Source organism: Cebidichthys violaceus, unplaced genomic scaffold (genome assembly GCF_023349555.1).
Source record: "Cebidichthys violaceus isolate CVI_PGR_0920_01 unplaced genomic scaffold, fCebVio1.0.p SCAF_87, whole genome shotgun sequence".
Classification (NCBI taxonomy): domain Eukaryota; kingdom Metazoa; phylum Chordata; class Actinopteri; order Perciformes; family Stichaeidae; genus Cebidichthys; species Cebidichthys violaceus.
The window spans coordinates 235779-251919 of record NW_027176972.1 but is presented as its reverse complement, the minus strand read 5'-3'; the positions used below and the strand labels follow the sequence as shown (position 1 = coordinate 251919).

General features: G+C 43.5%; 1 protein-coding gene across 1 annotated transcript in view; it reads right to left on the bottom strand.

Moving 5' to 3' along the window:
* Positions 1-16141, bottom strand: part of clstn2a (calsyntenin 2a) — a 119279-nt gene that overhangs the window by 49681 nt on the left and 53457 nt on the right. The window contains exon 2 of the mRNA XM_068702632.1: positions 4549-4671. Coding sequence (XP_068558733.1) covers positions 4549-4671 — 123 coding nt within the window. The remainder of the gene's footprint in view (positions 1-4548; positions 4672-16141) is intronic.

Below are 16141 nucleotides of genomic sequence, written 5' to 3'. Positions count from 1 at the left end.
TTGTAATATGTTAGCATATTCACACCTGCAGCCACAGTTTTGACTGAGGCAATAATATCTCATGTGTCATCTAAGTGAAGTCAGAACCATCAAGTTGTGACCAAGAGGTTTGGAGCATGAACAGAATCTTGTTCAACAGGCCCAGCGAAGACGTCTCAAGCGAAGTGATGAACGGAGTGTTCTTCACACAACACTGTGGGTCATTTTACCGGACCGCACTGTATTTGTTAAGACTTCTGAGATACGGGAGAGCTTCCAAGATCCAAAAAAATCTCAATTTCGGGCCTGATGCTGCCTGAATTTTGATCAAAATCAATGCAAGAAATGAGAACCACCAGATATGTATTTTCAGCTACAGTGCATTCAGACACCGGGGGGCGCGTCGCTTCAGGTATCGACCAAGGACGCATCCCAAACATGCTTCCTTTTATACGTGGTAGAGATTGATATTAGAACACGAGAAGTCTGTTGAAAAATGTGCCTGAAATGCACTACGCTATTGACCGAAGGCAGTTTATTGACACGCGGTGCAAAAACAAGAGTTATGGCCAAAAGTGGAACTCACAGGCTGTCGCAGCATTGACGTTTCAGCCATCTCATGAAGCGGCTGACAGAATAGATGCCGTTAAATTGTGATCAATACAGCTGTCTACGCACCGGCCATATGACGGCTCTCACTTTAGAGAACCACAAGCAGATCCATCAAATCCACTTTGTTGAGTCTCACGGCTAAAACGTCAGCGATGGCGTCGTATCGGGCGGCGCTGAACACCCGGCGGACATCGACCCAGGAGCGATGCTGACGGTGAACTTTATAACACAGCGACTGTAGATAAGGAGTAAGGAGCTCCTATCGGGAGATAACAATGGCTGATGACTGTGATGGTGACAATGAGCGAGAAAGTACAAAACAAAGAACCATAAACACATTCAGCCTCACACTCCAAACACAAGTTCAAAACCATTAAAGACACTAACTTTGGACTTGAAAATTACAGTTTACACAAACACATTCAATTGCAAAGCAGTGTGTGTGTGTGTGTGTGTGTGTGTGTGTGTGTGTGTGTGTGCGCACACAACATAAAGCAAACCAATGGGAATAATTAAACATGTTTTTTCGTGGCAGCTGCCTGTGATGACCCTCTCTCATTTTCATTGTCCATCTGTCTCCGCCATTTTTACTCCCAGCTATCCATTCTACCCTTTCCCTGCACACAACTTTTTGTTCCCTTAGCCCCCCCCCCCCCGTGTGAGTTCTGCAAAGGAAACAATGTACCACAGCACATTATTCTGGTACCGTGACGAATGGGGAGAATCTGCGCCTGTTGACTGCGGCCTCGAGATAAAGAATAAGCAAATGAAACTGCCTCGCAGCACCCTGGAGTCCACCGCCACCATTCCTCATGCTAATTTGATTGAGAACGCTCGATCAGCACATACTCCTCGACCCACACACCTTTGCTCCGAGGCGGGGGGGGGGGGGGGTGCAGAGGATAGAGGATGCCACATCATGGCACGCGGTAATAATAACAATTCATCTCCGGGATGCATGTCTCAGCGTATAATGCTCAAGTTAGACCCACTGTGGGTAGTTTGCATCAAAGTGATATGTGGCACCGCAGGAGAGAGGGCAAAGACAGAACCAGAGACGGGGAGCAAAAGAGAAAAATAATTTATCGGTTTAAAAAGACGAGGCGGGGTAAAAGAAGCGAAGGGGCCAACGGACGGGAGAGGGAATAAATGACGACGGAAGAAAAGTACAACGGAGGAGAAAATAGGCAAAGTACTTAACAATCCTGGTCCATGTTCCCACACCGCAATTAATGTGGAGCCAGAAGGACAGCCTACTCCTTTCTGCAGTAAAACAAAAGCAGGATTGATGAGAGTGTCTCTAATGCATAAGTGACTGCCTGTGTACGGGCTCGCTAGGAGCAAAGTGTCGAGATAGAGAACGGAGGGAAGGATTGCTGGGTTGAGAAAGAAGGAATGTGGCGAGAAAGACAAGAAACGGAGGCACAGATTGAGATAAAGATTGGAGGGGGGGTGAGGGGGGGTGAGGGGCTGTTGTATGCATGGAGGAGAGCTGTAGCATCAGACAGTTGCAAAGGGAGATAAATTGGGACAGAGCTGCTCTTTTGATGGCCATATTTTCTCAGAGTCTCCTCGGTAGCGATTGTATGGCTTTCATTCATTACGACCACATGCAATGAAAAACAAGGAGAGAACACGGCGCTGCTTTTTCCCTCTGCGGCCATATTTCACCCGGTCTGACCTTCTCGAGTCGACAAAACCAAAAGTGTTAATCATGGAGAGACCAATTTCCTCTTTTGTCTGGCCGCTCGTTGCGGCGCCGTTAAACCGTCGGCGTGTCGCGGATTCGGTTGCCGGGGAAAGCGTTGTACTGTAAATTACTGTAAGTCGGCAGCGCTCGATTAGAGAAGAACAACGACGGCGCGGCGCATCTTCAGCATCTCCATCTTTTGTGGCGTGAATAAAAAGATCAAGCTTTGCACAATATAGTCTCCTTTTTTCACATGTTTTAGATCGGTAAAGATCAGTGCGTCTTCATATACAGTACATCTACATATGTACAACACATGTTTTGATTACACTGCACAGGATATGTGCAATACCAGCTTGTTAAAGGCCCAGTGGGGAACAGAAGAACAACACAAAAAAAAAAAGAGCCCTCGCCAGGCTTTTTTTTTTCCTCCTCAAGGTCAGCCGTATTTACCCATTATTTACAGAACAGCTCACACGTAACATTGAAAAACGTCTAAATTATGACTGTGGCACTAGAACAAAAACATACACACACACAAAAAAAAGGAAAAAAAAAAAAAGCTGAGTATCAGTTTTCCATGGTTGTCAGCACTAGGATTAATAGGAGCCATTTCGCCATAATGAGCTGTTAAGCGTTAGCTGCCAAAAAGCCTCTTCGTTTTGCCTTTGAGCCTCGGAATACTTTGTCCAATTATAATAGCTCTCTCTCTCTCTCTCTCTCTCTCTCTCTCTCTCTGTGTGTCTCTCTCTCTCTTCTTTTTTGCTTCCTGTCACTGTCAGCTCTGCTGTACCTGCGTGACGGCTGTCTGATTCCAGCTCGTGTCGGACAACATAATCAGCGCAGAGCAAAATAAAAAAAACAGTCACCTGGAGATGAGGTTTATAACGATGTTGTTATTATTAGAACCTGCTTCCTGACTCAACAGACAACGTTTCAGTCAGTGCTACGCTCCCAGCACCTGGTTAACGGAAACCAAATATGAGGAGCAATACAAAAAAAAAAGATTAAAACAAACAAGTTGTTGTCCTGGAGTTCTTTTTTTTTTTTCGTGGATTTGTTTTATTGGCCCACTAGGCTGTAGAAACACATTGTCAAAAAAGCTACAGTGAGTTCTCAGTAACTGTCAGCGAATGCAGCGCATCTATTAACCTAATTCTACCATTAAATACTGCTATAATACTGCTGTAATTAATGCTATGTATGGCATTATATGTAGCTTATTTCTTACGAGATGAATTGATGAAATCAGAACATTAATACATTAATGGTGCTAAATGAATGGTTCTTGTGGCTAGGGCCAAAACAAAAACAAAAAAAAACACACACAAGCGTTACATCATAGAAATGTATGATACACATAAACCAAATATTGTCTCGCTTTAATTAAAACGGTGCGTTGTAAGTCTTTCATGTCGTAGAAAGTTCCACAGCGTCAGGAAAATGAACATTGTCATCATGAAAGGCTGAGGCGGCTCAGGAATATATTCTTCCACTCCGGAGAGCAATCTGTTGGTCCGTTAAATGGGGCAATTCAGCGGCAAAGGGAGAAAAAAAAAAAAGGATGACACATGGCTTCAATTATCAGCACCCTGAATAGGATCCCTGTCAGGGGGAGTGAGGAAGACGCATCTAAACTCCGAACCTGACAAGGTTAGGGGAAATAAATGCATTTTCATAAGCCTCCGTAATTCTTCCATCCAACTCAAAAGGCCCCCCCCCCCCCCCCCCCCCCCGCTTATTGTGAATTCAAACCCACCTCAAGTACTCTCCAAGAGGTTTATATCAACAATTGAGCACTTAAGATAGAAGGCGTATGACCTTCATGTGTAGAGAGACAATTATCAGGAAGGTTTAAAAGTAATAATACGACGGTGGAGCGACGGCCCTGCGGACAGTACGACATCCATCCATTTACAGGGAACACAAACATACTGATTCCCCGAATCCACTATAGGAAGTGTGATACATATATACGTCCTTAGTTATTTACAAAACCATCTGTCTTGTGACTTTTTGAGCAACACAATGAGAAGAAAGTGCTCTTGAAATAAGAAAAAAAAAAAACATTTGTTTTACGCCGCTAAAGGTGATAAATGGAATTCAGTGACAAACGTTGATCACAGAGGACTTGTCGGATCTTCTGTCTCTTGTCTTGTGGTGTGACTTTGTACAGAACGTACATATGGGAGGATGTGTGGGTGGATACTGTGCATCGGATGTTTTTCTGTGTGTGTGTGTGTGTGTGTGTGTGTTTGTGTCCCTACCAGCATAGGGGACCGGGGCGTCCTTGTCCAGCGCCACCAGCGGCGGGTCCAGCAGCACCGTGTCCATGTTCTCCGTGATCACACCGTGGTAAGACGTTTCTATCCATGGCTTGTGCTTGTTGACTGCGGAAGAGAAAGGAAAACGCACATTTAGCTTCACAGCAGTGAGGAGTTTTCTCCGTTAATTACATGCTTTGTCGCTTCAAACTGTTCCTTGACGTGCCGAGTCGCCTCGAGAAGACCGAGGATGAGGGGAAAAAACCTCCAACTTTTGTTTTCTGTGAAAACATTGCGTTGCGTTGAAGACAGCCATGTGTCTCCCTCACCAACGGTTACACTGTCCACCGGTTACACTGTCCACCTGAGGTCAACGGGTCAATTTACACCAAGCACCACAGTCAAGGACCAGACCAGGTCTTTTGCAGCAAAAGCAGCTTTACATTTCAAAACGAGACAATTTAAACAGCCTTGTTATATCGATAAACATGTATTTCCAGCACCGTCATCCTTTTCTACAGTGCATTCTCATTCTTTCTTCTTCTTCCCCCCCCCACCCCCCCCGTCTCTGTGCTAGTGTTGTACTACATCGGGGACTTTAACCTCCCTGCCTCAGATGTGATTGAAAGGAGGATGAGCAGGAGATTAACGAAGATCAAGCATCACACCACGTTACTCTCACTGTAAATTAAACCTCCCGAGGTTGTTTTTTTCCTCACATGTAGAATGACGGTATACAATCCCCAAGAACAACCATATGTGTGAGCACTTTTGCGCGCACACACACACACACACACACACACACACACACACACACACACAACACACACACACACACACACACACACATCTCTAGTGTACAAGTGTCACTCCACAGCGACTTGGGACGTCAACTTGACCTTTCAATCCACTGAAGTGGAACGCTTTGTCTCATGCCAATGAGCAGATGATGCGTCCAGCTGGCAGTGATTTAAAATGCAACCGTTCCTGAAACCCTAACCCCACAGCTTTTCATTTTGTTTGGACAAATTTCAGTAGTTTTTTTGTCCGACTAGTCCATCTTCTCCCACCCCGTCACCCTGCTGAGTTGAGAGAATGAGGTCAGAATAAAAAAAATAAAATAAAAAAAAAGGAAAGACACGCTAGACCTGTACAAAGGAATCCCTGTGATCAACTGACAACATGTTTTGTATTAGATTCATTGACAACTTAGTGATGAGATGAAATATGAGCGAAATGCAAAGAATGCGCCGTCACTCCTCAATTCACTCCTTCTTCCTTCTGCCGCTTCCTACTGATTATTTTAGATGGACTCTCGCCCCGCTGAGACAGGGTAGAGAGTGATTATAAGGAGTGAGGTAGAACACGAGGGAGGACATTATTCATCTTAGGAGTCTCATCTTCTGCTCATGCAGCAGGACAGCAAAGCACTGCAGAACACAGCATGACTCTGCTCTGCTGGAGAGAGAGAGAGAGAGAGAGAGGAGAGAGAGAGAGAGAGAGAGAGAGAGAGAGAGAGAGAGAGAGAGAGAGAGAGAGAGAGGGGAGAGAGAGAGAGAGAGAGAGAGAGAGAGAGGAGGTCTGTCTTCAAACGGTGTTTATGCATCTTTACACCTGGAGTATTTTACTGAGGAAAGTGTGCATTAAAGCACACAAGTACACACACTTGTATGATGTATTATAAGGCAGAGCGCCATCTTACTACAGCTTTCTTTGGATTCACTCTCTTCTGCGGTGGTAAACAATTCCACCCCAAAAAGCAGACGTGAAATGAACTGAAACAATCTCATAAAGAGACTTTAAAACCAAGAGCAATTAGACCGTGGCGCTGAGGTGACTAGAAATAAAAAAAAAAGACAATATAAATGGGCATTATTCAATTGAGTCTTGCCAGAGTAAATATCTGAATCCATCATGCTCACATAGCATTTCATTTACATTAAAGATGTCTTCAGTAAGTGTAGCAGCAGCCCACAGCTAGTGCAGTTTACTCATGGATGGCAGGTTCAATTTCTGGCTCAAGGTCTTACATTTATCCTACATAAATAGGGTGGTGGTTGGGTAAGCAAGCTGTGACTCTTTAAAGGAAGTCTAATATAAGTGCTCTTTCTTTTAGACAGAGCACACATCAGACCATGGAAATGGTCTGTTTCCAAAATGGCTTTCATGATATGTAGGACTGTAAAGCGGTGTGTTTAAAGGCATTCATCCTCGACATCCTCGTACTGAGCCGCCAGCGATGAAACAAAAAAAGTGAGGCAAGCTTGCATTTGCAGAGAGAGGGAAAAAACAAAAACAAACAAAGCCATGCCAGTAGCTGAGATGATTGCACAAGAGCAAAGACTTACTTCCTGAGTAGAGCTCGAACGTAATCGTAACGTAACCGAATGTAACCTCCGGTGACGTCGGCTGGTAGCTGCGTTATTTAGACAAGCAGAACTGTGCCTCCCGCCAACCGGTAAACAGCTGACTTTAACTAGCTTTCCTTCTGCCGAAGAGCATCGGCCTTTGTAGCAAATTTTGCATAGCGGCCAAACGTTGGAATTACAATTTTCGGGGTCCCTCATGTGATGCCTTAGGGCCTAAAAAAAACGTTTCTCTGGCTGGTAGGAGGAGTTAAAGGAAACGCTATTGAGTTTGCTCTATGGGCCCCATGGATACTAAAGACCACTGAGCAGCTTTCATAGTAATAAACCGGGGCTCCGCCTCCAACGCTGTGTCCAGCTCTTTTTTTTGTACATCCTCCGTTTTCAACCGAGAGTTCACAGCGTAGCATTATGAGGGCAGCTAGAAAGCATCAACGCTGATCTCTTACTGAATATCGGCGAAATAGGTATCGACATCTCTTACAAAGATCACATTTAGTACTTGATAGTTTAGTTGTAGTTGAGATATTTTACTCAAAACTACAAATGTCAACCTCATGGTGGCACCAGGGGATCACCTAAGTCATCGGGGGGTTGATCCTCTAAGGACCACGATCGTATGTATACAATTTGATGGCGATCCATTCATGTTTATATATCTATATATATATAAGTCAGGAGGAAAGCGGTGGAGCGAGCGAGCGACAGAAAGACGTTGCCATCCATAGAGCCGTGCCACACGGCTAATGGAAGCCATTGTTGTAGCTCGTGGGTTCCTCCTTTAATTGGGTTACGAGTGTCATTGACCGCAATAAGCAAGGTGTCTTTGGCCATTTCCTAAGGAGCATCTGCAGCCGTTACAGCATTACGGGAGCCTAATTCACTTAGTGGAAGAACCAGTCTAAAAGTGGCTCCAGCACAGCTCTGGATACAATCGGATGTGACAGTAATATGAACACAGAAATCCAGAAACAACATAGTGCTTTCCTGTAAATAACATTACGGCAGCGGATTGTCAACTTGTCCATCCTGGTATTGAAATCAAAATATCAGTTAGTGTCTTCCTCTGGCACTGAGGCTCATGAAAACATATTACTGTAGGGACATGAGGCTGGTAATCTATATTTAATTTGGGTCCCGGCTCATATTCAAACAGACACCGCATTATTGTGCTGCGTATCGATCAATGTAAGTCACGGCAAATCCATTTATTGTCAGCATTTATTTGATTACAAACGACGTCGCAGCGGAATAGATGTAACCCTTCCACAGACCCGTTAGGCTAAATAACAATAATAACTGGAGGAAGAAAAAAGAGAAAATGGAGAAGAAGAAAAAAAAAATGACAAAATTCAAGAAGAAGCTTTTAAAAGAAGGGATGAAAAGAAGAGAGTAGAAGAGGATACAAAAAGAAAAGCTGAATAAATAGAAAAAAGAGGACATAGCGTCACATGGAATAATGTCTCTGAGAAGAGATTTAGAAGATGTTACTGAATCTAAAAGTTAAAAAAAGGAGCGGGTATGTCTCATCAGAGCATCCGAACCAAGCAAATTGGCGAATAAGGAGGCAATACAACCGTAGACCAGGCCGGCCTGAAATAGTCCCACAGAGAAAACAGTACAATGTGGTAGAAAAACAACTCTTTGCTTTTCATTAAGATGACATGAGGCATGTGACGATCTACTCAGTCTACATCATAAGCGTCCCTCAGCGGGAGAGTAACATCAGATAATGTATAGTAAGAAGTAGACCGGGGAGCTAAGAATAGAAAAACAAGGGGGTTAAAAACAAGCCCACAGGATCCATCGACACGTCAGCAACATAAACAGAACAATGACTCAGAATCAGCGCTATTGAAAAAGGTGAGGGAGCAGACTGAGCATGTGCACAGCTACAGTGACCTCCCAGTGCCCTGCTGGAATGAGCGGTGATTAAAGTTGGATGAGCACACACACACACACACACACACACACACACACTCATATAATTTCACCTCTTCTCATAAAGAAACAGCTCAGTATTAACGGGTGACTTGTTGACACAGCTTGCCACCGACACCAATAAACACCAGGAACAGAAGTAGATCGTAAAGACGGACTCACTGTAACGCAGAAACACACGGCGCCAAGCGGAATGTGAAAGAAACACGAAGAAAGGGAATTAACAAAAAAAGGGAGAAACGAGAGAAGAGAGAGAGCATCAGAGGGGAGGGAGGGGGGGGGGAGATAAGAAGCAGCCACACTGGAGGCGACGGGGTGAGTAAGGAGAGATAATAGCGGATGGGAGTCGACGAATAGCTGGTATATCGCTCGCACTTAGTGTTTTGAAGTGTAGGTTGCTGCCTATAGGACCTCACAAATCCTTCATTTATTTCCCTATTAAATTGAATTCCTATTGGATGCATTACATGCCTGAGATCATATATATATATATATATATATATCGTCGCGTAATAGCGGCGATCCAATGGGACCTCGCAGAGGCCTCCAAAAGTGGTGATTTAGAATTAGGGCTTTGAGACACACCCGGCGCTTTAACGGAGACGATGACGATGACGCCCAACAAATGAAATCCCTCCTCGTTAGCAGAGAGAAAACACATGAACTAGCGAGGGATAACCAGAGGGGTCGCTGTAGCTTTGGAATCCAACTTTCGGTGAGAAGTTTGTCCACACACTATGAACGTGCTGTTTGTCGCATGTCGTAGGTCAACGTCACCGTACCATAACCTTTCACTACTTGTTGACAGCAACACAGTGTCTCTTCACAGTGTCGGCGGTAATCATGCGTAGCGGTTATAATGAACAGACAGACATGATGTTTATTAATCACAGTCATTAGGCGTGTCTGAGGATATCCTCTCGCTGCTCTCTGCAGATGACGAGACGTTTACAGGCACAGGTCATTAGTACAGGAGGAAGTATTTTAGTCCTTTGTTAATGCGTGTGGAGTAAACCTCATCATGCGTTAGGCTCAGGCTCCGTTAAGTGAAAATGAGTATTGGTTAAAGATAAATGATGATGATATCGTGATTGTAAAACGTAGCGTCATCGGACCTCTGGAGCTGCAGCTCGCCTGGTGTTGCAACTCGCCCCAAGTTCTCCCACACGACTTCCCCTTCCTCCGTTCTCTACACCGGCTCCCCTGTAAGAGCTCACATCCAGTTCAAGACTCCGGATGCTAGCCTACAGGGCGGTGAAGGGAACAGCTCCTTCCTGTCTCCAGGCCGCGGTCGAGCCCTACGCCCCCCGCTGCCCGACCGCCGCCTCGGGGGGGGGGGGGGGGGGGGGGGCGATCGGTCGCCTCGGCGCTCAGAGGTCCCCGAGGCCGATCGACCCGGTCACGTCTGTTTTCTGTCCTGGTTCCACAGCGGTGGGATGAACTCCACACTGACAGCGGAGTCGCTGACCATCTTACATCAGGCTGAAGACTCACCTCTTCAGGAAGTGCTACCCTGAGCCTTCCACTCACCACTTATTGTATTCATACTAGTTTCTTTCTGCACTTTTGCTCTGCTTCATGCTCTTAGATGCTTGTTTAAAAAAGGAGATGTACTCATGACTTCTGGTTCTCTTGAATACCTACGTTGAATACAAGTATTGTCTGCTAAATGACTGTAATGTCATGTCATGTGTTGGTGAGAAACTTGAATAAAACAGCAACATAATTAGACATTAGAGAGGAAATGATTACCTGTTTACAATAGCTATAAACAGCTTATTTCAGAATCATTTGAATCGTGTGTTTGTATGAAGAGAAGACCAGCTGCTCTAATGAAACAACAACATGGATCAGCAATGGAAAAAAAACAAAAACATAATCATGGATCTTTAAAAGTAATATTTGCTCCCTTTTTTTTCTTTTGTGCTGATCCGATCTGTGATCCGATCCGTGACTCTGATCCGAGATATTATCCAAAACCGTGAGTTTAATAATGAATTAAAAATAAATTGTGAACTTGTAAAAGGGTTTAGAACATTATGATGGCCAGTAAGTATATGATGGCCATACGGTCATAAGTTGCAGCAATTTTTTGGGTTGGTAGCACAGATTAGGTGCTACATTTTTAACCATTGATTAAAATGTGATCAAAAACCCTTCCAAAATACCAAATTAAAAGGCCGATGCTGCGTCAAAAACTTTGGACATTTGAAGATTTCTGTAAGAATTGAATTTTGCAGCGATTGGATATAGCGAGCGCTTCTGGAATCTTCTCAGAATCTTCTCAGAATCTTCTCAGAATCCTGCTTATTTTCAATATACCTATGAAAGCCATACGTCCTCTGAATGCCCACAGTCTCTGGTTTGTGTTTGTTTTTTTGGCATTTCATGAAGTTGTGATTTAGCCCAGAAGTCACAACAGTCATTTTATATAAGCATGTCAAAAAAAAACAAAAAAAAACGGTCTCATTATGTGAAATGGCTACTATGGGGACATTAAGCCCAGGTATCGTATACCGGCGCTGAAGAAGTTAGACTGGCGCATCTATAAGTTAAAAAAGCCTTTACAGCACCGGCCCAGGAAGGAGCCAAGAACCAGAGCAGTTGATTAAGCATTAGAAAGTCCAACGCCCAGAAGAATAGAGGAACAAAATCATTACATTACGTCCATAATTACTGCGAGCGTCAACTCGACTTTTACAGTCCCCGTGTTCAAGTGCGAGAAGCAGTTAGCGAGAACAAACAGTCAATAAGGCATATTGACTGCTGCAATTAAGCCCTGCACTTTAAACAGAACTAGGTTAGAGCTGACCGGTGGGTCATTTTCAGAACATAAACTCTTCCCACTCACTCTCTCCCCGGACCCTTTCTTCTTGTACAGTTAGATTTGCAGTCAGCGCTGTTGTTTTCCAGCGTCTTCTTATTTCAACAACTCATTAAAGGGACTATAAAGTCTGATTTCCAAAAACCGCTAGCCATAAAGCCCCCCCACCCCCACCCCTCCTTTCAGAATGATGGTGACTGCATCCATACAAGCTGAGGAGGGAAACAACTTTTATAATTGGAATCAAACATTTCGCACACAGCAGTGCAATGTCTACAGGCGTGTAAGAGAAAAGCAACCGCAAGAGCTGCTGGGGAATGTCTGAGGACTCAAGTGTGTTTGCGGAGAAGATGGTCAAAAATGGACAAAACCTACGGAGAACAAATAAAAAGAAAAAAATGAATAAATCACATAGTGAGTGAGAAAACTGATTTACCTACTGCTGACAGGAGAGGGAGAATAACAGAGGGAGGAAAGAAGGAGGAAAGGATGCAGGGCGGGAAGTTAATGGGCTGCAGTGATGTCGTATCTCCTCGTGAGCGTGAGATGAAACTCAGCGGGTTTCTAATTCTGGTGGACGTGATGAGTCAGCAGAATCCTGTGGAGACTGTGGATGGTGAGTGGGTGGAGTTGTTACAGTAATTGAACTTCTGAACTGAAAAAATCTATTATCCACATCCAAAACACACAGAGAGGCTCTGCTGTGTGTTACTATATGATACTAATATATATATATATATATATATATATATATATATATATATATATATATATATATATATATATATATATATATATATATATATATATATATATATAGTACCGGTCTGTATTCACGGATCATAACATCACAGATTAAAGGCAAACCTCGAGGACCAAGAAATGACACGTAAAATAACTGTACAGGCATTACGCATAAGAGACTTGATATAACCATCAGGGGGAGCCTGAGAGAGGGGGGGGGGGGGGGGGAGATGAGCGTCCCCTTCAGACAGATTTAACTTTAATGACAAAATGGACAAACGACAACAGCTTCAAAGTACCGCGTCTCTGCGGAAGGATCCGAGAACCGCTGGGCGAGGATGAAAATGCACGAAAAAGGTCGAGCGCCTGGTGAGACGGGAGGAGGAGCTTCGTAACGACTCGTTACAAAAAGGTCAGAAATAAAGTGACGAGTCCATCGACGCACTCTGCTTCTTCACTGTGCAGTTTTACAGTGTAAGCTATCATTTGGTTATTAACGCAAGAGCACTGTAGTCGGCCTGTCCTGTCTTTTGAAATGTCTCCATACGGGATGGAGCGTGACGGCGGTGGAGCAGGTGGGTGAGGTAAGGAGGGGGCCACAATCAGGCCCCCTCCTTACCTCACCGACCTGCTCCACCGCCGCCAACCTCCAGTCCCTTCCACCCAGGACCGAGCACCGGTGACGGGGCGACAGAGCCCTCTATCTGCCGGGACACATCCCAGACTGCATATTCAAATCCCTTAATCAAAACCCACCTTTTTCCAAAACCCACCTTTTTTAATGTGTGACCGTTATAATTTCATTACGACAGCATTCATCTGAAAGACTTATGGGAGCTCTGATGGCATTCTAGGCAGATGACAGGTCTCCTCCTTCATTTAATTAATCAGAAATACTATTTGCATTAGCGCCAACGCTCAAACAAATAATCACCACATTACACATTACAATTTGTTTAACTCCCCTGATTACGTTTTTTTTTCTTTTTTTCTCTCAGCCGTGGCATTTCCTGACGCCGGAGCTAAAGCGACACCTGGGGAGTCTCAAAATGTCAATTGTTTTGCCATTAGAGTGCTTGGCATTCACTATAAGGAAATATTGAGCCTCGCTGAAAGAGACGCATTGTGCCCGCTCTCCAAATTTGCACTCAGTAAGAAACATAAATTGTTTTTTGTTTTTTTTTGTTCCTCGTCTGCCTCTTCCACTTGTTACGAATCATTTGTTGATTTACAGGACAATGAAAGAGGGAGGCAGCGCGTCTTGGATAAGCAGCAATGGCTCTGATTAGTTTCTGCAGAGAAGGAGACGCTGAGTGCTCTTAGTGACGGCTTGCTGTCAATTAGGTTTCACTGAGTGGGCCTATGGAGGGGCACAACAGAAGGATTTCAACAAAAAAAAAAAGAAAAGAAAGAAAAGTGAGTGGTGGAGGGAAAGGGACAACAAAGAGAGAGAGAGGAGAAAGGGATGGGGAGGGGAGGAGGGGAGGAGGGAGGTGATATCTCCATTAACAGAAAGCAGCAGGCAGAGAGGAGAGCCACGGTGAGGAGAAATGGCCGGCAGTGTGACTGACTGGATTGAATAAGAAACCGTTTCATGTAAACAGCCTCCCATCTGCACTCATTTCAACTCACTTAAAATACGACGATGTCAACAAACTGTAAATTTGGAAATTCCACGCCCTGTGCGGCTTCTCCATCTGTTCACGTCTGGTTCTGCGTCATATGTTCAGTGACGCTATTTTTTTTTTTACACTTCAACCTATTTACTGCCGTCTACATCTCGTTTACATCACCATAAAAAAAAAAAATATGTGTCACACGCATGGCCGAATCCAGAAAAGGATGTGGAGAATACGAACCATTTCAGAGGTATATGCGCCACATTTGGTCAATTATGAACTCAAAATAAATTGTGAGGACATGTATTATGCTAGGATACCAGATACAACTCAATGCTTTCCTGGAATACCGATCTGTTGTATTGTTAATTGATTGCGCCTGGTAAGAACATACGACATGCTGTCCTTGAGGAGCTAGTTGCCGAGGACGACGGGGCAAATTAAAGTGAAAGCAGAGGCCGTTGTACAGTGTAGTATCAGGAAGAGATACGGCGCTACAGAGGTCTGTCGTATTGATTCACATTATGTTAATAGACTACTTCAAGTCGTGGTAAATTGTCCATGTTTTAAAACAGCTTTGAGTGGAAAAATGCCGTGGTGCTGAACAATAAAAACTACAGATTTCTACCGTTTTTTGTTTGTCGTTCAAATGGATTTGTGATTGTAGTCATTCAACAATGACACTTTTAAATCGTTAACTAACGGTTACTGCTTTGTCAGCTGATGTTTGCACGTTTTTTTAAACGTTTTTTTTTAAAATGAAGTGATGAAATGCAGTAAGTTGAAACTTGGACGTCTTTTTAACTTTCACTCGTCACTAATACCGGACGTGGATAACGGACACGTTCAGTTTGTCTGTTTGTTATCTGTCGAGACCAGTGAATCCTGTCCAAGCACCTTATGATTACTGGTGATATCTAGACCCTCTCCTGACGTCGGACATGACTGTCAGACATCATCAGATGTGACTTAAAACCACTTTGGTAATATATTTGAAATATCCAGACGGTGATAATCACTTGTGTTGGGACATGGTTTACTGGTCATATCTATACAATACCCTGACATAAGACTAATGAATCTTTCTGCAGATTTGACATCTGTCAAGTCAATGTATTACTTATATATCTAGAGTATCAGGGATGACATGAACTCCAGATTCCAGCAGTATATAAAAGTCCCATTCTGGAGTCGGACATGAAATCTGTGACTTATGCTTGGAGAGTATCCACTATGTGTAGCAACATATTTGGATTATGTATTGGAATATTTTGGGCAATAATGTCTCTGGATTCTTTGGGGTTTTGCTCAGCAAATAATGCATGCATGCATCTATTAATATAATGTGTTGTTGTTTTGTACAGTTTGTGGTTTTCAGCTTTTTCTGGACATTTTGTGAAGGTGTTTTTATGACCACAAATGATTTGCAGCAGATTGTTTCCTTTATGTCTCCAAATACCGAATGTGTGTTTAGACCAACGGGGAGCAATGTGGACTCTGCTGTCCATTGTGTGACTGTCAGTAGTTACGCTTTCATTCAATTAAAGCATTGTTGCTAAAAAAGTGAATATTTTAATAGGCTTAAGAGTTGAGAAAATAAAATGCAAATCGTTCCCAGTGTGCTGCGTTCTGTTTTCTCCACTGAGTTGCTCTTCTTGGTTCGGAAAATGTTCCAATAACCAGTTCCATTTCGCAGCTCTTAGCGAACCTTTTAATCTCTCTTCAGTCTTTTTGTATTAGCAAACAGAAGTGTACCAAACATTAACGTAAGAGGCCGGCGCTGACCGTTAGCTGTGTTAAGATGATGAATGTCACCGGCAGCAGATTTTATCCGATACACAGTGTTAATTCCACTAAACAGTAGCATCACTAGAAGCATCAGCCAACGACCAACTTCTTCCTTAAAAGAGGAAATTATCTGTTCCTGAAGAATTATATCAATATCAACATCTACTTTTTTTTTAAACAAGAAACTTGTGAAATAAAAGGTGTAAAAGTAAATACATTTCAATGTTTTAGATAATTAACATTTCATATATTCTCATCACATTTTCAGGACGTAGTTAACATTAATTAGCTTCCACTCAAAGCTCCACCAACTG